At 50.9% G+C, this 27,419-nt stretch overlaps 1 protein-coding gene across 9 annotated transcripts; it reads left to right on the top strand.

Annotated features, from left to right (window-relative positions):
- DTX2 (deltex E3 ubiquitin ligase 2) lies at nucleotides 1–26,148 on the top strand. 9 transcript variants are annotated; one of them, XM_010721777.3, is made up of 13 exons: nucleotides 8–298; nucleotides 1,759–1,988; nucleotides 2,979–3,079; nucleotides 3,793–4,178; nucleotides 8,203–8,797; nucleotides 13,295–13,353; nucleotides 18,092–18,223; nucleotides 23,137–23,181; nucleotides 24,195–24,265; nucleotides 24,356–24,514; nucleotides 24,607–24,768; nucleotides 25,192–25,281; nucleotides 25,490–25,714. In XM_010721777.3, exons 4-13 carry the CDS (start codon nucleotides 3,872–3,874, stop codon nucleotides 25,712–25,714), a joined length of 1,845 nt encoding a protein of 614 aa, XP_010720079.1. In that variant the 5' UTR covers nucleotides 8–298; nucleotides 1,759–1,988; nucleotides 2,979–3,079; nucleotides 3,793–3,871. The 9 variants fall into 9 exon arrangements, with proteins under 9 accessions (XP_010720078.1, XP_010720079.1, XP_010720080.1 ...); XM_010721778.3 differs by lacking the exon at nucleotides 1,759–1,988; XM_010721776.2 differs by lacking the exons at nucleotides 1,759–1,988; nucleotides 2,979–3,079 and having other exon boundaries at nucleotides 1–84.
- Nucleotides 26,149–27,419: the final 1,271 nt, after the last annotated feature.

Below are 27,419 nucleotides of genomic sequence, written 5' to 3'. Positions count from 1 at the left end.
TGTTATCCCTTGGGCTCCCCGGGGCCTGCGGGCGGAGTGGTCTCCGGCTGTGCGGAGTCTGTCGGCTGTGGAGACGCGGCGGAGGTTGGTGCGGCGGTGCAGTTCCGAGGGGTTTATTTGGGGCTCGGGCTGCCGCTCTCGTTTCTGTGCTTTTGGATCGGGCTCTGCGCCGTGCCGGGCCGCTCCGCGGGTGTGAGCGCCTCTGTTCGCCGTCGGCTCCGTCGCTGGATGCTTTCACCCGCCTCCGGCCGAGTTCCCCGTTTTGGAAGATTCCCGTTGCTTGTGAGGCCATAATGAGGTATGCGTGTGGAACCCGAGGAGAATTGCCCCTGCGTGCTTTGCGGCAGTTGATAAAGGTGCTCTTGTGAATGCAGAACTTCTAGTGAGGCAAAATCCTTGAGAAGTAAGACAAATGCCTTCTGTTCTGTCCCCAGTGCAAAAGTACTGAGGGAAATCATGACTGCTTATCCCCTGAAGCTGAAATGGAGAGCTTTAGAACTATCACTTACGAATTCGTTTTGCTAAACTGATATATTGATTCTTAAATTAATGTACCCTATTGCTAAAAAACGGACCTGGATGGGGCTCGAAGAGCAGGGAGTGAATTGGGTGGTGGGAAACACCACTGAAATGCGCCCAGCCATCACTGAGGTTCCCAGTTGAAGGCTGGCAAATGCTGCAGCACTTGTGCTGGTGCTAAAGGTCAAAGTAAACAAACCTTAATTCGGTCTCCCACGCAGAAGTTGTGTGGCTGGAATAGTTAAAGTTCGTGCTTTGAGAAGTCAGAGTCCTGTTATCATTTGGGGCAGGGTGGCTGTGGGTTTGCTAAGTGGAGCTGGGAGTGTTTTGCTAAAGAAGCATCACTCTTAGCTCTTCATGTGACTTTTGGGTAGGCAGGGTAGTTTTAAAAGCTGAAGGTGATGTGCTGCCAGGCAGGTGGGTGTGTGGCACATCCAGAGCTGTGGGGCTATAGGAGCAGGACACCCAAAGTCCTCTCTGCTTCTGTGCACCACCAGTCCCAGCACAGGGAATATTTCCCCTTTCAAGTGGGGAAGCAAATGTCAGAGCTGTGCCCGTATGCAGCAGGTCTGCGTGCTTTTGCTGGCACGTCCAGAGTCAAAGTATCACTGCCACCCTGGTGTGACAGCAGGCTTTTGTCACCTGCCAGTTTACAGCATCAAATACTGATGGTGGCTAAAGATGCAGTGCTCAATGCGCTGCTTTTCTTCATCTGCTGCTGTGCTTCAAAAAGAGAAGGAAAAAGCAAACTGCTGACTCCCTCCAAAAAACATTTCTTTGTTCTTCTTTCTCTGCTTGTGGCTGCATGAGTATTTGTCAGCAACAACTTTTGGGGGGAAGTGGTGCAGTTCTCTATTTTGAGGCTCAGAGCACCTGCTGCAGGTATGCAGCTGCACCATGGGATGGACAGACCTTCCCCGAGCCATGCTCTGACTCAGTCCAGGGAGGGTGTGGATGTGTGGTGTGAAACCTGCCTTAAAATGATCTGGTGGAGGCAGGTGTCAAGTTTGACACCTACAGTTTTGCTGTTTGGAGCAGCAAAATAACCAACCTATGTGCATTGCTGTGACTGATTGCTTTTTGCTGTGAGCGGAGTGTGCTGTTGGTGACCCAGAGCAATTTGTCATTTCTGCATTCCTGGGAAAGTGTTGCTTTCATCTCATAAATGCAGACATGTGGGTGAGTCTGTTCTTTGCTAGATTTTTTTTTTTTTTAAATTCTGTTTCTTTTTTGAGCTAGCAAGCCATGCGAGCAGGATGGATGGAATACTCTGTGGAGCGTGGGCTCTTCCCCCATTCGGCAGCATTGTCATTCTCCATGCAGATGGCATCCTCCAGTGGAAGCCACCCACAGCTTTGCTGCCTCTTGGGAGCCCTGAACTTTTCTGCTTGGCAGGAAGGAAGCTCATAGCTCCTTATTGACTAGAGTGAAGTGAGCAATCAACAACGTGAGACCTTAGGAGGGAGAAGGTGACTTTATTTTTAAACTCAAATGAATCTTGTTCATTCACACTTGCATTCTTGTAGCCAGCTGCTCACCAGCACCGCCACGGAGATTTCCAAATGCTCTGCCTGGCATTCAGACACAAGATAGACATGTCCAGATGGCCTGGACAGAATTCCTTGCAATGGCACAGCAGCACAGGAATGTGAGCTATCAGTACTCCGCCTCTTGGACACAGCTTGGTGACCATGTGTGAGCAGTATCCCTGCTCCTAACATTTGAGAGTGCTGTTAGCACAACCAGCACCTCTTTCTTAAGTGAGTGGTCATCATTTCTAAGTGAGCTGTCAACTGTCAGTCCCCCTCTTCCACCTCCTCACCTTGGAGGTCCTGGTGCCTGGCCAGCTGGGTGGGTTGTGGCTGCCTTGTGACAGCATGTGGGGCACTGGCTGTGAAACCATACATACACGTACAGCTGTGTCTTAACAGCATCTTCATTCTGCCTGTGTTCCCTAATAACTTGTCTGTCACCACTGCTGTCTATGTTTTTGGATGGCTTTGGGTTTGCTGTTTTATATCCCTTGGGGGGCTAACATCATTGGTGATCCTTTGTCTGCATTCTGTCTTTGCTCTGTGAGTGTTAGGATTTAGCTGCTGCCCTTTATGTCCGTATCCGGATGTCTTAAGGCTCCTATCCCATTCTCTTTTTTTTCCCCAAATCATTACATGATGGCTTTCTGCATCTGGCTAGAGTTGTTAGTGATGCAAACTGTCGCTTGTTCTAAGATATATTCTTTGTTTTCCAGCCCCAGAAGCTGCAGGTAGGCATGCTGTGATCCTGTCCTTGGCACAGGCTGCTCCCTCCCTCCTGCTACTTCCATACTTGTTCCTCCCAATTCTTCTCTCAGATCAAGCTTAACAAATTTATTTCTGTGCTTTGCTGGCTTTCATGCATAAAGGATTCTTTTCTGGCTTTGTGTACGTGTATAATGCTGGAAACTCCCTTACCTTACACAGGAGGAGTCAAGGGATTGATCTTGGATGAAAATGGAGTGATCAGATGCAGTGTCTGAAGGCACGGACTCAGATGTGTGAACAATCCAAATCGTTTATTGCAGGTTCTAGCATCCTTTATATATATTCCCACTTTCTCTTTTGTAACTTTCCTGCCTTCCTTTACATGTCAACAAAACATTCCACAAAGTCACCTCTGGTTCACTCCTAAGTGTGCGTGTAGGCACTGATCCAGTCAGAGTCATGTTCCTTGCCATGTGCTCTTCCTCCCATCAGGATCATTTATCATGCAGCGATCACACATCTCTCCTTTCTCGTGCCGTTTGTCTTGCTCCACAGCTTCTGCTCTGAATATTCTTGAATCCCCACAATCTGAGGCCAGAATGGAGCTGGCATCGTAGCCCTGCATTTAGAGCAGCACAGAGTTTCAGGAACTGCTTGCATAACGTCAGTGTGCACAGGTGCGGTGCTTGGCATACTTCTCAGGTCTGAGCTTGGCTCAGTGCTGATGGATAAGTTTAACACAGACCAGCAGCAGCCTTGGGCTACTTTTGCGGACTCTAATTGTGTCTGGAGTTAGAAGCAGAGTCTTCTCAGGAAGCTCTTTCACCACATTTGCAAAAGACGTCGCATTGGTATGTTGTAGGTGGTGGTACCTAATTTGCCCTCGACCAGAGTGTGTTCCCTTTTCTTTAGTCTCCTAAATGCACAGTGAGCATCTTCTGTGAAAGGCTGAGCTTGTGTGGTACGTCTTTGAGGTGTGTTGATTCTGGAACGTCATTCTCAGCTCTGCTGTGCTCTGTGTCTCTCCCTCCAGGTTCCCCAGAAGATGGTGTAAAGCCAGCTGGTGCAGCTGCTGCCTGTGATCTACGTGTGCCCAGACCTCAGGGAAGACCATGGCAGCAGCTCAGGGAGCAGGAAGCAGCTCAGCCGGGCCCCCCGGAGCCCCTGGCTCCATCCCAGGGTACAGCAGCTCCACAGCAGTGGCGGTGTGGGAATGGCAGGATGAGTTTGGCCGGTGGAGGCCATACCGAGGAGATGTGTGCAGGTTCATTGAGCAAGGTTTTCAGGCCTCTCAGCAGAAGGGACGGCGTTCAGGATCAGGGCTTGTCAGCAGCAGCATCTCTTTGGGACATGCGGATGCTAGCTTGGCCCCCTACGTCATCGACATCCCAAGCCTGACACAGTTCCGGCAGGATACAGGTAAGGGAGCTTCCTTCTCATGCCAGCATTTTTGTAAGCCTGCTTGTGTGCTTAAAGAGAAAGCCCTGCAAAGCTCTTCTGACACTGCTGTCACTTGCCGTGTGCTGAGTCTTCTTTCCTGATGCTATGTGCCACCCAAGCAATGTTGGCTGATGAATCTGCAGGGCTGTGCCAGGCAGACAGGGGTGAGAGAAGCCTCATCGTGAGACCTCCGGAGCTCAGAGCTTGTGAGCTAGACTCCTCAGAGCTGGAAACTTTCTGCCTGCCCCCAGCCCGCATCCATTCAAGACCGCTTCACAGAAAGGCCTTTTTGCAATTGAAACCTTCCTGGCTGCATCCCTTGTTCTCTCTGCAACTGGTGTGCCAGCTGCTCTACTTTGGCATGCCATCCTGTGCAAGCTGCTCTGTGAAAGCCTCCTGCCTCTGGCAGAACAATGTAATGCAGCCGCAGAATAGTCCCCCACTGCTGCTGTCCTAGGCCTGCTTGCTCCCTCCCAGGGAGGAAGGGTGGGCTGCTCCTAATTACAGGGCTGAGGTTTAATTTTCATTCTCATTTTCTGAGGTCACTGGGGCTACCGGCTCAGCATGTGCTGATATGGTTCCTGCCCTCTTTTGCTCCAGATGTGTTGAGCAGCTGTAGCTCAGAAAGCAGGGATGGAATGTGTGCTCTTATCTCCAGAAAATCCAGGGAGATTCTACATTACACACCCCTAAATGAATGGAAAATTCTCCGTGCATCAGTTTTCCCCTTTGCCAACACCTTTCCCCTTGCCACAGGACGCAGTCACGTTTAGCACACTGCCTGAGCCTCGCACCAGGCTGCAAAGTTGGGCACTGTGCTGGGCTCCTGCCAGCTGAAGCAAGAAATGAGCACTGTCTTGAATCAACTGCAACAAGACAATTCCTACAGGAAAGGGAAGTGGTTGGAGTGGTGAATGCTCATTGCAGCTGCATCCGTGTTTTTATTCTGACTTCACAGTGCTTACCAGTAACCTTGAGATGAGTTTTCCCTAGAAGTGTCTTGAGCGCTGGCAGGATTGGCTCAGCATGGCCTGGAACCTCTGTTGAGGGCTGTGGCTTCAAGCAACACAGCACAGACCACCAGAGCTAGCATCAGCAGCTGTTTCTTGTTTTCTTCACACTGCACTTGTGCAGGAGCTGTGCAGCTGGTGCTCCATCCAGCACCTGGGCAGCAGGCCCTCCCTCACCAGAATGCCATCCGTTGCCAGGACACATCCCAGCTGGGTGAGGTTGAGATCTCAGCCTGTAGAGGTTGATTACCTGTGAGAGGCTGAATGATGTGTCTCAGTGCAACTGGGACATCCATCTTCACGTGTGCAGGTGTCTTGTATCTCTTTAGTCTTTTGTGAAAGACCTCAAAGCATCTAGCTATATTGTCTGTTGCAGGATGCTTTGGGTTTAGTCATCTCAGGGGAAACGGCACAGTACAGTTTTGGAAATGATGCTGGATGACGTGATGTCCTCTTTCTGTGGATGAGGTTTGTGGTGGTATTTTAACAACAAAAAGGCTCATTCTACTTTGGAGCTCTCCTGCAGAGTTTCCCACTGATTCGGAGGGATGCTGATCAGAGCAGCCAGGTCTGTGAGCCTCCTTACGTGGGTAACTGTTCCTATGCACTGTTTGTGTGACTGTTGAGAATGCTCTCATATCCCCTTTTTGTGGCCCACTTCTAAGGAAGACTTTCTGCAGGGCTCTGCCTTAAACACGAGCCTTTCTAAGGAAGCAGCCAGCTGACCTTTGTCATCTGCTGGAGAAAAGAATCTCTGCAGGAAACATCCCCATGAAAAATCTTTAAACAGGGCAAAAAATAGGCTGTTGTATTCTGCTCATTAGCTATTAGACAGACAAATAGCTCTTCAAAGGAAGCCAGGGAGAATAACAGGAAGCCAGTGTTAATGGGACTAGCATCTCTACCAACAGGGAGTGACAGCTGTGCAGGGGGACCTTGTGGGCAGGATTAGCCGCAGGCTTCAGCTGCTGCTTTGGGCAGATTAGCTGGAAGTGAATGTGAGGCAGCAGCAGGAGTTGTCCTCCTGCCACAGCTGTTTGCCCACTCAGAAGACAAATGCCAGCTTCCATGCCAGCTTCCCTGCCAGCCTGGGGGAAGGGGACCTTTTCCAGGGGCACGTGCCTCCTGTTACTGACTCTTAAAATCTCCTCTCACCACTGCAGTTTGGGGATCTTAAAATTGCACATCACTTGCAAACACCCGAAGTCTTCCCTGTGCTGCTTTTAGCTTCAGACCTGCCATTGGAGCAGGGACTGCCTTGCTGATTTCTTACCTGTGTGTCCTGCTTGGCTTTCCAGCACCTTCTTTTACCTGTGCTGGTCTCTTCTCTGCTGGGAGCAGGTTCCCAGCATCCATCTCTAAATGCAGGGCTTCTCTCACCATGTTGGTCCCAATCTGATCTCATCCTTCTTCCCTCTGCTCAGATATTCCCCAGTGTCTGTTGAGAACATAGATTTGTGCACTCAGTCTTTCTAAAACCTGGCAGGAGTTGATTGCTGAATGGAAGCACTCGTTGCTTGAGTATACTCTTGGCTGTGTTCTCTGCTTTCCCATGTCAGACACTGATTCCTGGCTGGGGAAGGTCAGCTTGGTTCTGTTGACACCTTCCGCCCTGGCTTTTGCCAGAGCAAAGCCTTATCCCACAGGAGTCTCTGGGTTTTTTGGCTGAGCCATCCTACAGGGCAGGTATGGAATTTGACAGGGTCTCATGGTCTGGCCACCAAAGCACTCGGGCAGAAACCACCAATGCTGCTTACAGAGAAGCCTGAGAGTGCAGCAGGAGCAGAGTAATGACTTCCGTGCTGTTGGCAGAGCTGCAGCACAGGTTGCCCTCTGATGCAGGTGGTGTGGAGTCCCACAGAGCCACGAGAACATCCTGGGGCGGTTCTCAGCAGGGCTGAAGTGCAGATACTTGTTTGTTGACGTGCTCTTTCACCTCTTTCTTGGAGTTCAGGGTCAGAGTCCTGGCAACTGCTTTAAAGGCTTTGTTGGTTTGTTTTTTTTTTTTCCCTCTTGGTGCTGTTCTCTGAACTCCTTTATGTTAACAGCTCTTTGCATTCCTGTTCCTCACCACCTGCCTGCGTTCCCAGACTTGCCCCAGGGTATTCCCAGCTTCTCTTAGTGCAGTGGGCTGCTGAGGTTTTTTCCCACTGCGAGCAGTTTGGCCCAGCTGCAGGAGCCTATTTTTGCAGAGGTTTGAGCTTCTGTCCTGTTAGGTGGCTCACTTCCTTCTCAGGAGGTTTTTTGCTTTAAAAAAGCAACTGAGCAAGATCCCCTTGGAGAGCCTGGCTTCTGGGGGGTTGAGCTCCTGCTGTTGCTGTTGAGGAGCCCTACGACAACAGCATGTCTGCTTTCAGTGCTCTTCCTTTATGTGAGCAGCTGTTCTCTGCAGCTTCTAAATGACTTTGCTGGTTTTCTGTGCTCATCTTGCGGCAGTCAGGAACTGAGAGAAGCTGGGCCTGTCCTTCCCTCTGTGAAGCCCCTGTCCTGCCCTCATGGGACTCCTCTCATGGGAGGAGAGTTGCCCAGGCCTTTGTGCAGCAGAGGGAAGTGGGCCTTCAGCCCCAGCAGCACTGTCTGTAGGTGCTGCATCTCTATAGTTACTCTGTTGTTGAGGATGTGGGAGGTTTTTACCAGATCTGTGCCTCAGCCTGAATTTTATTTATTTTTTTTTTTTAAGTCAGTGAGGCATCTGTGATTGCTGCTCCTTCGCACCTGGGTGTGTTGGTCTCCGCATCCTCTCTCCTTCCTTCCCTTCCCACCCTTCTTCCTTTTGAACCTGTTGCCAGCCCTCAATCAGATTTGGCCGGGGGACAGGGATCTCCAAGGTGTTCTGTTTCTCTGAGCTCTGTGAGCAAAACCACCTTTATTGGAATGAGAAAATCTATTAGTGCTCTTCATTAAGCACCGCAGATCAGTGTAGAAACGCATCACTGAAGCCGGTCCACTTCTCTGATCTCAAAGTGCTTTTTTTTCCCCCTCTTTCCTACCAGGGACGATGCGGGCAGTCCGCAGGCACCTCTTTCCCAGGGACTCAGCAGCCGAGCAGGGCATCGTCTGGGAGTGGCAGAACGACGAACGTGGCTGGTTCCCCTATGAGATGAACGTCTGCGTGTTCCTGGAGCAAGCCCACGCCTCCAACCACCAGCGGGTGGACCTCGGCCCCTTAGGCTACAACTATGAGGTCGACCTGGTGGCTCAAGTGCAGACCAACAAGACCACGAGGTTCTGCCGCAGTGTTCGGAGGCGGGTGGACAATCCGTACCCCGTGACGGCCGCCCTGACTCTGCTTCACACGGGGACGGGTTGCTCGTGCCAGCAGTGCTGGCTGAACGGTGGGACTGGCCCCATCACCACGCGGTTCCGGCACTCCATGACAAACTTCCCCAATTCCTCTGCTGCACCTCAGGTTTCTGGAAGGACGACGTCAGTGAGTTCTTCCAGCATCGGCTTTGTGCCCTATAACAAACCCTCTTTGTCTGGAGCGAGGTCAACACCGCGACTCAATGCGCAGAGCAGCTGGGCTTTGCCCCAGGCTGGAGGTGCTGTGGGCCCCAGCACAGGACTGTCCATTTCGAATGGAGTCAGGTACAGACCCCGACTCACCTTCAAATGCTGTGTGTGTGTGCCAGAGACCTACTGTGCTCAGGTCTCTCTTGTTTAGGAGCCTCTCTTTGCTAAGCTCTTCTCCCTAAAAGAAGGCAGATTTCTGGTGTCTGATGGATAAGGAGGTTTCCTTTCTGCTTTCCCTTGCTTTTTTCCCCACTTGAAATTTTATCCCTGTCAACCAGGAAAGCCACATTGAACCACTGGAGGAAGAGGTCAGGTTGAGATAACTGCAGGCATGGGGAAACGTAAGGTGGCATTTTGAGGGAAATAACAAGTGAATGCAAAGGAGACTTACAAGCATTCCTTTTTAGTTCAAAATATGCTTCAGTTCTCCTCAAGCCTTGCAGGTGCTGCAGGATGAATGGAAAGCAGCATCCTGTGGGCTCACTGTCCTGCCCTCTTCTCTTCTGTTCACAAGCTGCTTAGCCTGGCCACAGTCAGTTATCCCTGGGGCTGGAGCAGGCAGAGTCAATGTCTCCTTCACAAAGTGGAGCACTTTCCTCTGTCTTCTTGCAGGGTTGATCTCTATGAAACCCGAACCAAGCAAGATACTTTCACTGCATATGGGATGTATTGTAAGCTGGTCTTCCATGGCCTGTCTTCTTTCCAAGAGCTGATGATAATACATGCACTGAGCATCTTCCAGCTGCAGTCACTTTGAACTGAGGGTTGTGTAAGGACTGTTTGACTGCTCCTTCGGTCATTGTGTAGAGCAGTATATGCTCTGTGCTTAATCATCTCAAGCGTCACTGTGAGCATCTGAGTAATTAGAGGCAAACTTGCCAGAGTTGCTTTACCTGTCCATGTCAGCCCAGGTAAAGGCATAGATAAGAGATCAGAAGGGCGGAGAAAGCATGCTGTGCTCCATGCAATTAGCAGAGAGTTTTGAAGTTTGTATCTTAAGCAGGACTTAAGTCTTTCACGCTTTTCTGAACCTCTCTCCTTGGAGATGTTCATAGTCTTTTGACATTACCTTTCCAAGGGCTCTGTCCTTTCCCCTGACCAGACAGATGAATGCACATGGGGCAGTCTGTCTTCCACTGCAGTAAATAGTGTGAAAGGGCTTCTTTGAACACCAGCTGACAGCCCAGGATGGCTTTTCCCCTTCCTTCCCATGTGGTGAGTTGGAAATAGTGCAGGGTTGGGGTAATTGCTCTTGGCTGGGGTTCTGTTCCCAGGCTCGTGAAGCCCATGTTCCAGCAGAAAATACCCTCATTTCTGCCAATTAAGGGAAACCTGAGTAGCATGGACTAACAATGCGTTTCATTTAACTCCTAAGCCCACAGCATTCCTCAGTTATTGAATCCACTGTGTTCCCTGTCTTTCCCCTCAGCTTAGCTCTGTGGATTAGTTCCTCTGCATCTCTAGTGAGGCTTTTGTGGTTGCAAGGATGAGGTGCTAATTATGCTGCGCTCGTTATCCCAGGAAGGGCTTGTGTGTCTTTGATTGTCTTAGCTGCACCACGCAATTCCTCCTTCAGCTGCTCCCTCCCTGTGGCCATCACTGCAGCTTGCACAAACATCCACCAACAAATGGAGCCTGTGACAGAGCAGTGTGTGCTGCAGGGAAGGGAGTGGTGGCACAGGGATTCTCTGGTGTCTAATAAAGGTTGTGTTGTGTGCACTGCACAGCCTTTTACCCTGCAGCACACACCCCTGGCAGACGTTTACAGAGCTTGCAGGGAGTCCAGCTCCTGCTTTGCTGGAGCTGAGCTGTAACTGACAGCTCAAAAGTTACTGGAGACTGAAAGGCAGTGCAGTTATGTACACCCAGTTACACGCACCCAATTTTGTAGGTAATGAAGCTAAAAATGGCAGCACTGAAGAAATCCTCTCTCTTGTAGGGCTGAGAAAGGTGCAATTCATCCTGAAGAACTGCCCAGCTCTCTGCGTGGCAGTGACAGCTACTCCCAGTGCACAGGCAGGGCTCACCCCAGTGCAGGTTGGTGGTAGCATGGGCACATTGCAGCCTTTGTGGTATCAGTGGCAGAGGAATGTTACCTGCTTGCTGCAGGGATGGAGCTCAGGGTAGAGCTCAGGTACTGCATACTGCAGATTTCATTTCCCCGTGCTCTCAAGAGGATCAAAGTCTCTGGAAAACAGGAGTGTTGGCTGAAGCAAGCCAAGGCATAAGTAGATGTTAATATTCTTGGCTCTGCTCTAATGTATGAAATAAATGTGGGCAGGTTATTTTGCTTCTTGGTGCCTTAGTTTCCTCCCATGCTGTAAATATAGCAAATCCAGCCTCCTTGCAAACTACACTGAGAGCCACAGATGGAGTGTGCTGTGGCAAGGGCTGCGTGTGGAGAACAGAAGGCAGCACTGCCTCCAGCAATTTTCCATCCCTGGGTGAAACCATGCTGGGAAGCATCCTGTGCTGCAGCCCCAGATCTTCCCATGCGCTCAGGAGGTGCAGACCAGGGAGCACTTAGAGATTTCAGGCACCAACTTTCAGCTGCTGCAGGCACAGCCTGAGCTTTGGCTCGGAGATGCAGGCAACAGCTGGGAATCTCTGGGCAGCAGAGGTGTGGGAACAGGCGCACCCAGTCGGAGGCAAGGCACAAGATGTGCTACACAGCCATAGCAATATCCTTCTTCGTTACCTCCTTCCTCCTCCAAAAAAAAAACCCCACCTCAGGCCCAACGTAAGCTCAGAGTTGCGTTTCTGCACCTTTTTTAGCATGGCAACTTCCTCCTACGCACTGCGGCTTCGGATCTGCCCAGGCGGCAGCGGTGTGAGTTTCCCTTGGTTTCATCAGCCTCTTGTCTGGGACTTCTGCAGGTTTCTGCACGTGGCAGCCCTGCCCCTGTGTTCACAGGCATAGGTTAGCACATCTTCAGGCTGAGTCTGAGTGTTTGTAGTCCATGTGAAATAAAAATTTAGTTCCTACGTCATCGGTTTAATTGGCTTAAAGCCTTCCTGCAGTCGAAGCTAACACACTTTGCCTTTACTGTGCATCTCGAGGGCTCTTCTCATTTCACAGAAGCTCTGGATCCGGGGTGATTTGACAGGACCTTGCAACGTAGGAAAGAAAAGAGAGAATCCTTTTGCCATCTTCCCAAAGTTCTCGTCATCTCCCTCCCAGATCAGCTCTGGCTTTCCTTTCCTTGAATCCTCAGCTCTGCTGTGTTCTTCCTTTCCATGGGGAAGGGGAGATGGAAGCACCCAGGTGGCTGCAGCACTTTGGGCACAAAGCTGCTTGCTGTCACAGATCAGGAATGGACACTGCAGTGTCATGGGCTGCTTTCTGGTGGGAGAAGATGGGGGAGCATTGGGAGAGAAAAATAAGAAGGAACTGTGATGAAGGAGCAAAATTGGGGAACAAAGAGGTCGTGAAGAGGGTCACAGTAACTGACTAAGAGCCCTTTGAAGTTGAAAGGAGGATTTCCACTGTGGTCAGAGAGGTTTGAACTGGGCTGCAGTGAGAACAATTGGTTGCATCATTTGAAAACGTTGCAACATTAGGGGCAACGAAGGGGAAAACACAGAAATGGAAGGGAACTTCTGGAGTGTGGAGGACCCTTTAAAGGTCTGGAGGCTGCCAGCACCACACTGAGACCCAGGGTTCCCTCAGGGCATCGGAGCATACAGGAACCTGCTCCAAACACAGCAGGCAGGAAAACAGCAAGGTAGAGATGTGTTACTGCTGCAAGAATGGGAGGTAAACATCTGTCACTGCTGGATCTTAGCAGGGCTGCAGAGAGGAACTGCTGTCTGTGATACTATGTTGAGTACAGCAGGAAGTTTTGCATCCCAGCTGGAGAGAACTAGGTTCTCAGAGGCAGAAGGTGGCTTTGGGAACTTGATAACGGCCTTCCTAAAGTGGTGGCCAGGTGTAACTGGGCTGGTTTGGGGAGGTTGTCATCTAAGTGCCTTGTGTAGTGACTGCAGCTGCTGCCCGTGGGCTGTTGTGCCTGTGTGCCATCTAAGGCAAAGCCCACAGGTGACTTCTCTGTGCCAGCATGGTGGGCTTCAAGCTGGGGTCCAGCTTGCTCCTAGCAATCCCCTCAACTTCTATGCTGCTGCTTTCCTTTCCATCTCCTGCTGCCAGCTGAACAACTACCCACATTTCCTAAACTGCTTAAGGTTCTGTTGCCACACTGAGAAACACTACCAAAGCAAGCTAGGAATCTGAAAGGGATGCGTGGTGTCCACTGTCCCTTAGCTTCTAAGGTAAAGCCAGTGCCAAACTCTTTTAAGCCTCTTTCAGTTTTTCTCCCCTTGTTCGTACATTTTACAGTACCCTCAAAGACAACAACCATCAGAACCCTGCTTTATAAAGGGGTGGGCTCCCTAAGTATGGCTGCTGGGCCATGGGATGGATGGATGGGTGGGTGGGTAGGTGGATGGGTCTCACCTGGGTAATTAAAGCCTGTTAAAATATCTAGGGCTGTGTGCTGCTGCAGCTCATTTGGCTCTCACTTACCTGACTGTTGATCTGCACTGTTACATTTTTCTCTTTCTTGTTCTCTTTAGTGCTCTAAATCTTCCAGTCAGGATGTCCAAGCCCAGCAAACTGAACCAAGCCTTGGCAGGTAATGATCTTATTTTGCTTTATCTACTTTGTTCTTAAGGTTATGTGAGTGCTTCCTCTGGCACTTACTTTCCCTTTTAGCCTTTAGGGAAACTGATTTGTGCTTAGTGGTGAAAAAGTTGTAGTCCAAAAATCCAAATAGCAGAAAGAGAGAGAACAGGTTGGACCTTAGCAATTGTTTTTTCTCAGTAGAGCTTGTTGTAAGGCTTTGTCCTGTCCTAGCTGAGGTGAGGGTTTGATGTTGGTTAGCATGGATCAACACTCTCCTAATGTAAAAGCAGGATGCCAGCTGGTGTGCAGTCAGTCTTGGGGTAGGAGAGATGAGCTCCGGACTTGTCTAAGAAGCTCTGCTTCTGAACTGTAGTTTAGAGACAGGCTATGAGCTATCAGGACCAGTGGGTGTATTCAGATTTTAGGTGCAAATTTTTCAGCTAGGAGGGAGCACCTGGGCCAGGCTGTGTGCTGCTGGCAATTGCTGCTTGTTTGTTTTTTTTTCTCCTTGTTCCTTCCTTAGAGGAGGAAGGCTGTAGTGCGGGCTGCTGTGTGGAATTATTTTGTGTATTTTTATTACAAAAACTCAATCCCTTTGCTTAAAAAGGGTTGTAATGCGTTGCCTTAAGGAAAGGAAGAAACAGAAGTTAAATCGGTTGCTGTCTCCTGTGGCAACACAATGCAGGCTGGCTTGTTATCATTGAAACCTGTGAATCTGATCCTAAATATACCCAAGGAGTGCATTTGAGAAGGATGAAAGTGCCAGTTTTCAGTGCTGCTTTTCAGAGTAGATTTGCCTGTGGAACACGAAATGGCGTTGCCTTGAAAATGGCAGCTCTTTAGCTTTCAGCAAGCGCTTGAAATCTGAGTGCTAGAACTTGATGGTGGTGTTCTGCCTTGGTTGGCTGCAGCTGTGAGGACTGCAGTGTGACAGGAGTGCAGGTTTTGCCCTGGTGATCCCCTAGCACTGATGTTTCTGGTCATCCAGTTTTAATGCTGTGGTGAGGATTGTGCCTTGTAGATCTCCAGAGCCAAATGGGCAGTGCATAAAGTTAAATACAGGTGTGCTGACAGCTTGTAGCCCCTCCAGCTCCCTGCTAATAGATCAGGCTTTGTGGAAGTGAGATGTAGAGCAGAGCTCCACTCTGTCTGGGAGGATGACCTGTGAGCAGGGCTCACTGTGAGAGCTTTGAGTTTCATCTCCTGGCTATTAGCCCTGACTGTAATTAGTTACTTAATCACATAAGGGTAAATACAGCAAAGGACTGACAAGCCCGACTGAATCCAGGCTGTTAATAGTGTTATCTGTGACCTTGTTCTACATATGCAAATTGTCCCCTGTTAGTTTGAAAGGTCTCCAGATCCCTGGGAGGCAGCAAGCAGGAGGTCTGAGTGGCTGCAGGGTGCAGTGTGGTGTAGGCTGGGCTGAGTGGGCACTGCAAAAGCAGCCAAGGGCAAGCATCTCCTTTGGGTCCTCTGTAGCCTATGGCTGTGATCAGACCTGGGATGCTCTGAGGGGTCAGGGAGGGGAGAAATCCAAAGCTCTGAATCAGCAGATAACGGGGGATCCTGCTGCTGATAGTGAGAAGGTGGGCTTTGGTGGTGTGATGAATGCCTGGGATCTTAGTGAGGAATTCATAACACTGCAGCTCCGCAGCTCCAGAAATCATGAAGCTGACTTTGAGACCCTGTTCTGTTTTTTCCTCATTTTCTGCTACTTTAATATTTTTGAGATATGGAAAATCTGTCATTTAATCTATCTTTCCGCTCTTGGTATTTGGTTAGCACAGAGAAATGCCTAAATATCAGTCTCAGCAAACCATTAAAGCACAGTGTTGGTGTTTGAGCTGTGACTGGCTGGGTTTGCTGGGTTGGCAGTGAGTAAGCAGCTGGTTGGTGCTCTGTGCATTATGTAAGGGTGTTTTCCCCATGCTAATATTCTGCATAAGATATTAAAAAGTGCCTTATTTACATAGGAGGCTGAGAAGAGCTGGTGGATGTCGTCAGAGCTGCAACAAAAATAACTTTACCCCTTGGAGTTGTAACATAGTGCTCGTGGCCACAGAGATACTTTGAGCAAGAGAAAAGAGGGAGGGGTATGTGTGCTGGTATGTGTGCTGCTTGCACATACACATACACACACACTTGGCAGGTACACGTTTCCACATGAGGCTGGGATCACTTGCTGATTGCTCTTGTGGGAGGATTGTTGGATGCTGAGATTTCCAGCCTTGTATCAGCACTCTGAAGGAGGAATTGTTCTGCTGTTTGAGATAAGCCAAAAGAACAACATAGCACAGGAGCAGCCCCATTCTGAATGCTCTCTTGGTTTGCATCTGTCAGAAGAGAGGATTCGCCGTGCGTCTCTGTGAGGGCAGCAGAAGGTAGAAATAGAAAACAATCTTTTCTTGCCAATTTAGGGTTGGGAGAACGCTGAACTGGGGGTAGCTCTCCTGGTCCCATGCTTAACCTGTGCTCTGTGTGCACATGGACCTGCAGTTGCTTTTGCAACTCGTGAAACGAGAGTTCCTAGAATAAGTACTTGGTTGCTTTACAGTGATTCACAGTGCTGGTAGGCAACTTTGGCTAAGTTGTTCAAGGTACTGGAAGGGCCATGTTAGGGGGTAACTGAACTTAGATGGGATTCTGTGTCTTGTTCTTCACTTGGTTTCTGACACGGAGTCTGAAGTCAGTTTCCCAGCCTCTGCTTTCATCTTGTTCTCTTTTTTCTTTTGCAGCAGACTGCGCATGTTAGTTAGCAAACTGGTATTGATCTCCTCAACAGAGCATTAATTTTGTATTTGCATATCAGTCAGATGTGTGTGGGTGGTGACAATCCCTGCTGGTCTTTGGACTTCTCATCAAATGTCACCCTCTGCAATCAGTGTAATCACAATGCTGAGAAATGAGCGTTTGAGACAGCCTAACCACTTCCCTCCTTTGCACCAGGCTGGGAAATGGCATTTCGTGACTCTGGTGGGGTCAGGCAGTTTGAGATTCACAGCCTCAGAGACCCAACGCAGAGCCTGGTGCAAGCAGGTGGCAGCTCTGCAGCTGCTGGGCTTCAGCTACTCAGCTTTGCTCACTGCCTCCAAAAGCAAGTAGCTTTTGTTAGGGGAATGCTTAAGCTGTTGTTCAAGGCATCCTGGAGGCTGAAGGACTGCTGGTGTAGCGTGGGGCTGGGAGCATGCAACAGTCTGTGACTTGCAGGAAGCTGTGACATGTGTGGATGTGATGTTCAGTCACTGCTCATGCTGTTCCCTTGATGCTTGTGCTGAGAACAGCCCGATGCTGGTGCTGGGGTGAGGTCACTGACTCAGTGCCTGTGCTATAAAGATCCTCTCTGTCCCTGCAGCTCCTGGGTGTGGGAGGGGGTGGTTCTGTAAAGCTGGCTCCGCAAAGGCAGTGCCTAACAGGGTTCCTGGCTTGGGATTGCCTGTTTCCATGTGTGCTGGGGGATATATAGTGCATGGGGCAGCCTGGCCCTTCCTTGGGCAGTCCTGTGCAAATGACTGACTGCGGCTCATATCCCATCTTGTGAAATGCTTTCTGCCTAAAAGTCTTTGGTCCTTATGTGCTGTTTAGTAAAAGCATCTAACTCTTGCATCGTGGAAGACTTAACAGTGTGGAATGTGTGTTGTGCTTGGACCTTATGTGAAGCTGGTACAAAACACGGCTGGGGCTGCATGGGGACTGGTTCTGCTTGCGGGGCATTTACATGGGCTTTGTGCAGGGGATTTCTATTGCACTTCAGGCAGGAAGTAGCCTTAATGCTTGCACTTGGTTGGTGTTTCCATTGTAACTCATCTTCAGTGCTGTGTGGGCTGGTACCTTCTTTTGTCCTGAGTGATGCATTTGCTTTTCTGTCTTCCCAACTCAGCTGAATATGGGCTTGAAAAACAGAAGCCTTGGTAACTTCAGCTTCGGCCATGAGCTATGCACAGATCTGGGGATGCTGGCAAGCATTTCCTTTGCATTAGGATGTGGTTTAGCACAGACAGCTGTCACAGAAGCGCTGCCTTTGGGCTGTCTGCTGTGTCTGCAGCCATGAATGGTTTTTGACCGCGGCAGGGGGAATTTTCTTCTTGAGAATGCCATGCAGGTGTATGGAATATGAGTTTTAAAGCAGTGTGTCACCTTAGGAATGTTCTGCCTTCAACAGGCTTGAATTTCCCAGGCAAACATCATACTCCATCAGCATGATCAGTCCCGTGGCTCTGTGCGTGCTGCTCTTAACTTCAGGGAATGGCTGTCCTTGTGAATGAGTCGCTGCCTTAATAATCTGTGTGCAGTGAATGCAGCAGTCCTGGTGCTGGCTGGGGCAGGGAGGGTGAGCAGTCTCAGGCTCAAAGTGTTTGAACAGGGCAGCTCTGTCTGTGCTCAGCCCAGGCTGTGCGGGCAACGCCAGGCCCCCAGGGTCAGCGCTGCCTCCAGGGCTTTGCATTAAGCAGACTCAGAATGCCTGAGAGCCCTAAAGCCAAAGCTTTAGGGAAGCTGGAGAATGCCCACATCTCCCTACTTTGGTTTGCTGCCCAGCTTCTTCCTTCTGAAGGCCTCTGGATCCTGTCTTTGTGCTGCCTGCAGTCCTGCTGCCTGCCAGGTGTTTTATGTTTGATGAAGCAAGGGCCTGGGTTTGGTTTTGTTCTATATTTTTTTTCTTAATTTTCTTTAAAAGTTTGAAGGTTTTTTTTAATGAATGTGTCTCCCCGTTGTTTCCCTCCTGCATGTGGATCTCGTACCTGCTGTAGGCATGACGGCTATTCTGATGTCAGCCGCTGGACTCCCCGTGCACCTCACCTGTGTGCCGCAAGCTGCCAGCACCCATAAAGCCACTAAAAAACACAGCTCAGTTAAGGAGGGGAGGAAAGTGTCCAAGAAAGGTAGTTCCTGCTCAAACTGATATCTGCTTCCATCTCCTCCTCTTTATCTCTCTGCACTTGTTCTACCTCCCTCTTTACCTCTTGTCTCTCCCCTGAACCCTGTTGGCTCTTCTGGTTTGGCTCGTGATGCTCATCCTGCCAAGGATGAAGCAGTGTGTGGTCTCTGACAGGCTGTACAACAAGGTGAGAAGGCAAACCCCGTCCTGTGGAAGCACTGCTTGTTTCCATCAGTCACTAGATCTGGAGCAGTGCAGTTGCTCTCTGTGCATGACTGATTTCTGCAGGTTCCCCTGAACCCTTGGGCTCTGGCACTTATCCATGTGCTGTCTCAGGGAAGGTCTCCTTGTGAGCTGTGCCCATGGCTGAGTCACAAGGTGAGGAGGATCGTGCAGCCAAGCAGGTCTCTGAGTCACGTACGGCATTCAGGGCCAAACTGGGATGGGTTTTTCTCCACTCCTGTCTGAGATGGAAGGTAGTAGAACCCTCTCTGGTGGCTGCGTGGCGGCCGGTAGGGCTGGGTCGCTCCCTGCTGAGATGAGCTCTACAGTGCTGCTGGCATCCTGCACCCTCTGTCTTGAAGGCTCTAGGTATCTGCTGTGGAGTGTGGTTCTCATGGTGTGCGATTTCCATGGAACTGCTGGAGTGAGTGTCATAAAATATCCTAATTTGGAAGGGACTCATAAGGGTCATCGTGTCCTGGGGTGGGCAGCCAGCTTCTGCCTGCAGATAAGCAGAAGGAGCTGCAGGTTCACAGCTCTGCCTGACATGGGTGCCCAGCATGGAAGTGTCTGCGTTTAGGAGCAGGAAGAACCTCATGGCAGTGGTGGGGAGGCACCTGGCTGTGTTGGAGCTTGCTGGTGTTTGGTTCTGAAAGCCAGCACACGCAGTGAGGGAGCTCAGCAGGGAGATGTGGGCAAACCCCCTCCGAAGGGGGACACTGAACAGACATTTAATGTGGAAGGAGATGCCTTGCAGAACCGTGTTACATATAGAACTGCGGGGAGGAGAAGGAAATGGTAGCAATGAGAGACATTACGTGTGGAGTAGGATGTGTGGGAGGGGGAGGAGGAAGCAGGGGGAAAAGTAGGGAAGAGCAGGAGATGTGAACATGAGAGCTGGAGGAGGAGAACTGAGCAGAGGCAGAGCTGGAGGGACTGGTGCAGCATTCCTCAGCACTTGCCCTGTGCTGCACCCCGTGTGCTGTGCAGCAGGAGCTAATGATAAGTAGTGCTGCAGAGTTTTGTACACTGCAGCAAGGTGTGGCAGCAGTCCTGGTCTTCTCACGTTCCCTCTCAGTAGAGGGGTGGCTGCAGTGCTGTGAGGTGTCCCACCGCCGCCCTGCTGCTCCAGCACTGCGTCTTTCTCCATCAGTTTGATGTAGCACCCAGCAGTAGATGCAGCACCCAGCAGCACACACACGTTGCCTGCTGGGGTTGTTTCTTCCCACCCTAACAGTTGGGCAGGGGCTGCTGAGCGCTGCCTTCACACAGCCAGGCTCCTGCTTGCCTTGGGACTCGCACTGTGGGTATGGCACAGGGTAGCTGTGGGAGCTGTGCCCGGTGCTGCTCTGGAGAACTATGGCTGCCAGCTCCCTGCTGTGGCTCAGCAATGCCACCTGGTGGGACCAGGGAACCTCCAGCCTGAGGGGCAGAGAGGGGATGTGAGCAGAAGGAGCTGTGTCTGTGACGTGAGCGCAGTGCGGCTCCTTCCATCTGGCATAGCAGGATTCGATCCAACCATTTTGCTCAGGATGTGCTGCAGAGGAGATGCTTTGCCAGCTCTGCTGCTTCCAGTGCTCATCCAGGGGAAGGGGGTGCCCCTCTCTGTTCCAAAACAAGATGCAGTAAGCTAGAAAGCAGGACGTCCTTTGCTGGGGGCAGGGAGGCTGTACCTGCAGAGTATTGAGCATATGACTGCTGCATGAGGAAGGTCTTGGTGCCCCAGGAGCAAGCTGTGCCTGTGCAACACTCCTATGGTCAAGGAGTGCTGTCCTGTAGTGACAGTAATGAGCTTGACTTTGTCAGACTGTTCTGTTCTCTTTCTTATAAACCCTGAAGCTATAATAGGCAGACACAGGTCCATTTTGTGCCCTGAATTTCTGCATCTCCGCACCTCTTCAGATTTTTCTCTCCTTAAGAGCTCCAGCAAGAGCTGTGCATCCAGGTGCAGGCACATCAGTGCGAGTGCCAGCAACTGGTACTAAGATAGATGGTGTGGGTGCAGTGTGCCCCTGCTATTCCTTCCTCTAAGCTCCAGTCCTTCCTCTTGGGTGCAGCAGAAACATGGCAGCATTTAGCCTGCTGGCACACCCTGCCCTTTGCTGTGGCACTGTCCCAAATCTCAAAGCTAGCTCTGCTACAAGAAAGTGCCCTAGAGGGCTCTGTGCTTTGGCCTCACAGCCCTGGTGGGGTGCTTTGAAAAATGCCTTAACACTGAACCTGTAGCTGCACACCGGTCTGGGTAAGGTGGTGTTGACAGAACTGCATCCAACTTTCTGGGAAGCTGGGTTATGCTCAACAAAGGCACTAATTAGTCAAGACTTGTTAATGGTATTGCTCTTTGGCAGTGATGTCTCTGGCACAGGCCAACACTGTGCTGCATGTCTGGGGGAAACCCACTGCTGGGCAGGCAGTGAGCTGCCAGTAGTAGCCTGCAGCTCCCAGCCATGGGTGTTGGGTGACTGTGCAAGGCATTTGCTGGAAACGACCTGTCTGAACCTGTGTGCTGCTCACTGCATGGCTCTGCTGGGGACAGGAGGGAGGTGTCAGTGCTGCAAGCAGTTAGTTGCTGAGTGAGGATTCAAAACACATCTGTGAAATGTTGCCTTTGGAAAGCCTTCGCTTCAGCAGGTGGCTTATTATCTATGGGGAGGAAGGGGAAGCATTAAGGAAAATCATTATTCCTTTTGGTAAATGAAAGGCTGGTAAACATTCCTTCACATCCTGGATAGATCAATAGCACAGCGTTAGGCCAGCTGGTGGTAAAATTTCAATAAGCATTGAAAATGCAATAGCAGAATTGACCAGTCCTCTATTAATCTTGAAAACCATGGAGCCTAAGCAGGCTTTGATCCCAGGGGATGGCTAGAACAAAAGCTTGGAAGCAAATGCTTCCACAGAGCAAATGGTGCAGTACGTGAGTGATTCCGGTGCGGAAATGTGGCTCGTGCCACAGCTGCTGGTTGGGCAGGCTGCTGCTCTGCTCTGGGGCATGGCAAGGTGAATAGCTCTAAAGCTGCTAAATCTGTCATGCAGGTGAGCTGAGTGTTGGGCCAGGTGCTGGGCAGGCACTGCTGCTGGTTGGACACGTGCTCTGCTTGCTTCCCTTGCTGTCTGTACCACCTTGTCCATGCATCTTTTTGGCGTTGCTCTCTCTAGCCTGTAGCTAGAGGAAATGAGAAGGTGGGTCACCTTGAAGAGACACCTGAAAACCAGCCAAGACACAGGAGGACTTTTGATCAGCCTGGTGGGCAGCATGGGACCCTCAGGATCACAGTCACTGTGATCAGTACTTAAGGAAGAGGATGGACTTACAGTGGGTAGCAGCCTGCTCTGTGTGCATCTCCTCTCCAAAACTTGCAGAGCAGAAGCTGAAACCTCCTGCTGCCCTGTGACAGTCTCTTGCAGTTACCAACCAGAGCCCACGTCCAGCTGCCACACGTGAGCAGTGCCACGCTGTGTTTGTCAGCTGGAGCCTGGGGCAGGGACGTCACAGCACCCTGCTGGGGCAGATTTGGCCACAGGAGGTGGTGGGCTGAGCTGAGGATGAGCAGAGGCAGTTCAGGCAGATAGCATCCCTGTGCCACTGTTTCTGGCTGGCGCACTGTTTTGATCCACTGCACGTGAGCAGGGTCCCAGCAGAGAGGACAACACAACAGTGCTCCCCATGAGGTCAGGATGAGGTCTTGAGGCAGCTCCTGGCTTTGCTGAGCTCTTATCCTGAATGCTGGAAGGTGGAGGCTCGCTCAGGCTCCTGTTTGTTTCCTGCTCTTGTTGTGGCAGCCATTGGAAATGCTCTTCCAAGGAATTTTGGCATGCTCCTGAAGTGGAAAACTGTTGTTTCCAAGTTCCTGTGTTTGACTTAATGTTTAGTGTGTCCTCTTAGCACCTTCCTGGCTCAGGGGCTCCAGGGCAGTAATCTCTCAGCCCCACTGTGCCTGAGCCATCGCGCATCTCCTGCCTGGCTCAGAGGAGCATCCTCTCCCATAACAGGCTTATTGTGCTTTTTGTGCTCAGTCATACCTTCCTGCTGCTCACGCTGCCAGATACCATGTGTTTCAGAATGGCTGGGAATCCCCATCTTAAAATAACTTATCTTAATGACTGTGCCTTCATCTTGGAGGGTCTAGCACGCAGTTCATCCTTAGCAAAATGACTCTCCACCCACGTTAGCTCATTGCCTCATCTCTTGCGTTGCCCTGGATCTAGCTCTGCAATGAAGAGGTGCATTCTTCCTGTCTGCATCTTGCCCATCTCTGCCAGTGGCATTCAGAGGAATCAGTCTCCTGCCTGATCCAGGTCTGTGCCAACTGACAGATCTCTGCCAGTTTCATGCTGGCTTTGGCATGTGAGCAGTCCTTCCTGTCTGCTTTATGTGTTTGGCTCTACCATGAGAAGTGGTTATCTGGAAAACAGAACCCACAGTTCATTGAGGGAGTGTTGGAGTACAGCTTTCTTGCAAGCCCCAGGGTAACAGCACTGGTGCTCGTGGCTGTCCAACCCCTGTTAGAATTTGTCTGCCCCAGGACAGAGGAGAGCAGCCCTCGCTGGTGCATCTCATCCTTCATCTCCCCAGAAGCAGGCTTGGAGCAGAGCAGGAAGGGTGAGGAGCCCCCTGTGCCAAGTGACAGATCTCATTTTGCCTCCTGCCGGCTGCAGCCCTAACATCACTTGTACAAATGTTTCCTTTTGCAGGCTGGTGGAGGAGCCTGGCTGCCTCTGTGATGGGCCTGATGATGGGTAAGGAGCTCCAGCTGGGTGCAGTGCAGGTGTGCAATGCCCGCTGGCTGGATCCGGGCCTGGCCAGGCAGTGCAGTTCCCAGCAAGGGTTGGCTGGGAGCTGAGTGACAGCTGATGCTGTTAGCCCTAAGCAGACCAGAGTTTTGTGTGATGTCTGGTGCTTAATCCTGTAACACTTCAGAGGGGATGGGGCATGTGCTTGCCGTGCTTTGGTAAGTAAACTCCTCCCTTGGCAGAAGAGGTTTATGCTCAGGGAAATGTCAATGTCTTGTACTGCAAATAGGGCACCTGTTATAAAACTCTTTTTGTTCTGTGTATCTTTTGACTTGCGTTGTGTTTTACTATATTTGAGTGTGTGAAAACTCAAAAGAAAAGCCACTGTTTTGTGTTAAAGATGCAAGGCTAATCCTGCTGTACTCAAGATAAGGTCTGCTGCTCAGTATATGGCTAGGTTTCTACTGAAGTGGCCAGCTGCAGGGTTTGGCAGTGTCTTAGTCCTGGTATGAGAAGGTTCCTTGTCAGCTGAGTGGTGTGGGAATGCCTTTTCTCCTTTAATAGCCTATGACAGAATTCTTTCCCACTGAGTCTATTATGTCCTCGAGTTGAGTTGGAGTGTAGCTGCACAAAGAGTTCAGCTGGGACAGTCTGACATTACTTGGGATACATAGGGGCACCCAGAGCACAGCAGCAGCAGGTGGTTCCCCAGAGTGTGCTGCACAGGGTGCAGACATCCACTGCTACGTGGCATTTCCCATCCTCTTAATGGGAAACCTGTGAGCACGCAGAGGTTCGTGCTTGTGGATTCTCCCATCTGCAGCACTCAGTCCCAGCTCTAGCAGCTCCTGGCAGGGGGAACTTTTGCAGGGCTTCTGTGGATTGGCTGGAGCAGCCTTTTCTCTCCTTTCTAACCCATACCTTTCTCCTTGGCATGCTGGCCAGTTACTGGCTGTCACCCTGCAGTGCCTGTATACCTCACGGGATGTCTGATGTCTTTCTCCTCTCTCCTTGTGCAGCAGCACCAACCGACCCAGAAGCAGTGGTGAAGAAGTACCTGGTGGAGGTGAAGGGCACTCCTGCAGATGAGGTGAGGGGTTGTGGGGGTGTACACAAAAGCTGTCTAGCTGCTCTGTAAGGTGCCACATGGTGGCCTTCTCCTTGCTGTCTTGTACTCCAGGACTGTATCATCTGCATGGAGAAGCTGGCCTCTCCTTCAGGTTACAGTGATGCTTGTGAGTGCAGAACAATCAAGCCAGAGATGGTCGGTCGCCTGACGAACTGCCAGCACTCCTTCCACATGCTCTGTGTGCTGGCCATGTACTCCAATGGAAACAAGGTACTGAGTCAGTCCATCCCCACCGGGTCCCGTGTGCTTTGTGTCTGGGTGTTGCACTGCAGAGCTCTTGACACATGCTTCTCTCCCCGCAGGATGGCAGCTTGCAGTGCCCCTCTTGTAAGACCATCTATGGAGAGAAAACTGGTACTCAGCCCAAAGGCAAAATGGAAGTCTCCACTTTCCCTCAATCCCTCCCTGGCCACAGGGACTGTGGGACAATCCAGATCGTGTACCACATCAGCAGAGGCATTCAGGTGAGCATGGCTTGCTCCTGGGAATAGCTGCAGCCTGCTGGCAGAAGCTGTGAGAGCCTCCCTCCCACAAAAGTACAGGGCACCAACATGCTGCCTGCAGGCAGCCCATTGCTGAGCAGCCTGCCAAAGATGCCATTCTTCCTCAGGCCATGTGGAAAAGCTGTGGTATGGGATTTTCTGCCACCAGAATTCACATAATCTGAAGAGCTGGCTTTACCTGTATCCCAGCATGAGGTGCCTCCTGGAGGACCCATGATGTATCATGTCCCATAGGAACCTGTCACATCCCTCCTACAATTAGCAGTGCTCTGCTGCTTTCACATGAAGAGCTGCCTTGATAATAAGACTGCCAAATCTCCTGCTTATCCCAAATTTTGCTGCCATCTGAGGATGAAAGTGCCAAATATGTCTTATCTGTTGCAGGGCCCTGAGCACCCCAACCCAGGGATGCCTTACACAGCAAGAGGCTTTCCTCGCTATTGCTTCCTACCAGACAATGAGAAAGGCAGAAAGGTAAGGTGTTGTGTGATGGGTTTTCCTACTGGGACACCAGATAAACAGCAGGGAGATACACCAGTGGTTGGAAGGGCTCTTGTTTCCTTGGTTTCCTGCTACAGCAGGGATTTAGGTTGTTAAGCTTCTGGCAAGCAGCTTTCATGGCTTTAGCTGCTGAAGGACAGTTCTGACTTTTTTTTTTCCCTTCCCATCTTTCCCCACCCAGGTCCTGGAGCTTCTGAAAGTGGCCTGGAACAGGCGCTTGATTTTCACAGTGGGCACCTCCAGCACCACTGGTGAGAGCAACACGGTGGTGTGGAATGAGATCCACCACAAAACAGAGATGGACACAAACCTGAGCGGCCACGGCTACCCTGACCCCAACTACCTGGACAATGTGCTGGCAGAGCTGGCTGCCCAGGGCGTCACCGAAGACTGCCTCAGAAAATGAGTGGTGTCGATGGGCTCAGCTGGGCTGTGGGTGGGGCCCACCCAGTGCACTTATTCCTGTTGCCTTAAGTTCCTGTGTCTGACCATCTGTCACACTAAGCAATAACACTGTCATGTGGGAGTGCTGTGTACTCTGTACAGTCTCTTTTTTTTTTCTTCTGGAGGGAAGCTGTTTTTGTAGAAAGCGTGACTGTATGTCCAGGTAGGGTTGGTGTCTGCAGCTAGGAGAGTGGTGGGGAGGTGACAGGGCCCCTTGTGAAGGCAGGACCCCAGCCCTGGTGCTGTCTGGGGTGACAGGAGTGTCTCTTCCGTAAGAGCACTTGGAAAGAGGAGGGCCTCCCTCCTTCTCATTGCAGCTCCTTCTGAGCAAAGCTTCCTGCCCCTGTAGCAGATGCCTGTATCTCTTGGTTGCAATAAACACTTCATTTCCCTGGAGAGCTGCTGCTTTGCCTTCATCCTGCTCAGGGTTCCTCCCGTCTGCGTTCCCCCTCTGAGGGACCAGCCTGCTCTGTGGAGCTGGTGTCACTTGATCCAGCCAGGAGAAGGGAGGGAAAGCTCAGTTCTGCTGAAGGACCGCAGCTCTCTGCAGGGGCAGGATGCCATGTGCTGAGTCTGGGAGCTTGGCTTGCTGTTTCACCCCTGCCTCCCCACTCCTGGAAGCAGCAGCAGCAGTTCTGGAGCTGTGCCTTAGCCCTGTGGCCAGCTGCTGGGCTTTTGTGCCTGATGCAGCTCTGTGCTGTTGGCATGGTGTGGTGCTGCAGGGAGTGCTGGTGCCACCGGGTGGTGACAGGCCTTCTGCTTCCCTCTTGCTGCTGCCTGCAGTGATGCTCCTCTCTATGCAGCCTCCCTCTGTCATGCCCATACAAAAATGAAAGGGTTTTTGGAGTCATTGAGGGCTGGGGGCTTGTACCCAGTGTCCTTTTTGTCCTTGCACCCCTTGCTTAACCCTCTGAGCATCAGTTACCACCCTCTGCTACACGCAGGCTTTATGGAGAGAATGATTGCTGGCTTTGTTTGGGATGCTGCCAAAACAGGGTGTTCTTTTGAGCTAGCTGTGGTTTGCAGGGCTTTGTGGAAAGATATTCTTCTGCCCTGTTTGCAAAAGGGAGGTTTCTAGTTTACAGCTCAGCTTTCTATCCCCTGCTGACGTCCCAGGGAGCAAACAAGAGTGCTGAAGTGAAAATTCTCTACGCAAAGCAAGAATTTCCTGCTGAGTGTGGTTGGAGTGAGCACTCCTGTATGTCTGTCAGCTGCAGGCTCCCCACCTCGGGGCTGTCTGGGGCTGGGTGCTGCATTGTCAGCCTGACTCACATGATGTCACTCCGCCGAGCACTGGGGGCATCCCCAACAGCAGCTGCTGGTGTGGCTTTCACCCTGGGAAGTGGGCTGCTGCCGTGCCTCAGTTTCCCCAGCCCCAGCAGAGGGAGACTGACTGCAGCTGTGCCTGGTTCTCCTCTCCCCAGCTGGTCTGTGTAATCCATGGATGTCCAACCTGTTGGCTTGCCTGGGCTGTGTTGAATGAAGAGAAATTCCTCTGGGCCTAATACAAAATATATAATTGAGTTAATGTATGTAAGTAACAAAACTTATTTTTGTATATATATATATAATGTTAAAATGTAAAAAGCCAGCAACAAAACCATAAGGTTAGCAGGATGTCTGGCCTTGTTTCCAGTGGAAATGGTTGCAATTTTCATTGGGCTCTC

Source organism: Meleagris gallopavo, chromosome 21, assembly GCF_000146605.3.
Source record: "Meleagris gallopavo isolate NT-WF06-2002-E0010 breed Aviagen turkey brand Nicholas breeding stock chromosome 21, Turkey_5.1, whole genome shotgun sequence".
NCBI classification, from domain to species: domain Eukaryota; kingdom Metazoa; phylum Chordata; class Aves; order Galliformes; family Phasianidae; genus Meleagris; species Meleagris gallopavo.
This window is presented reverse-complemented; position numbering and strand designations above follow the sequence as displayed.

Coding starts and splice junctions, on each gene's coding strand:
- DTX2 (XM_010721774.3), top strand. CDS start 3,872: ATGGCAGCAGCTCAGGGAGCAGGAAGCAGCTCAGCCGGGCCCCCCGGA. Junction 4,179..8,202: donor ACAGTTCCGGCAGGATACAG/GTAAGGGAGCTT, acceptor CTTTCCTACCAG/GGACGATGCGGGCAGTCCGC. Junction 24,769..25,191: donor ACATCAGCAGAGGCATTCAG/GTGAGCATGGCT, acceptor TATCTGTTGCAG/GGCCCTGAGCACCCCAACCC.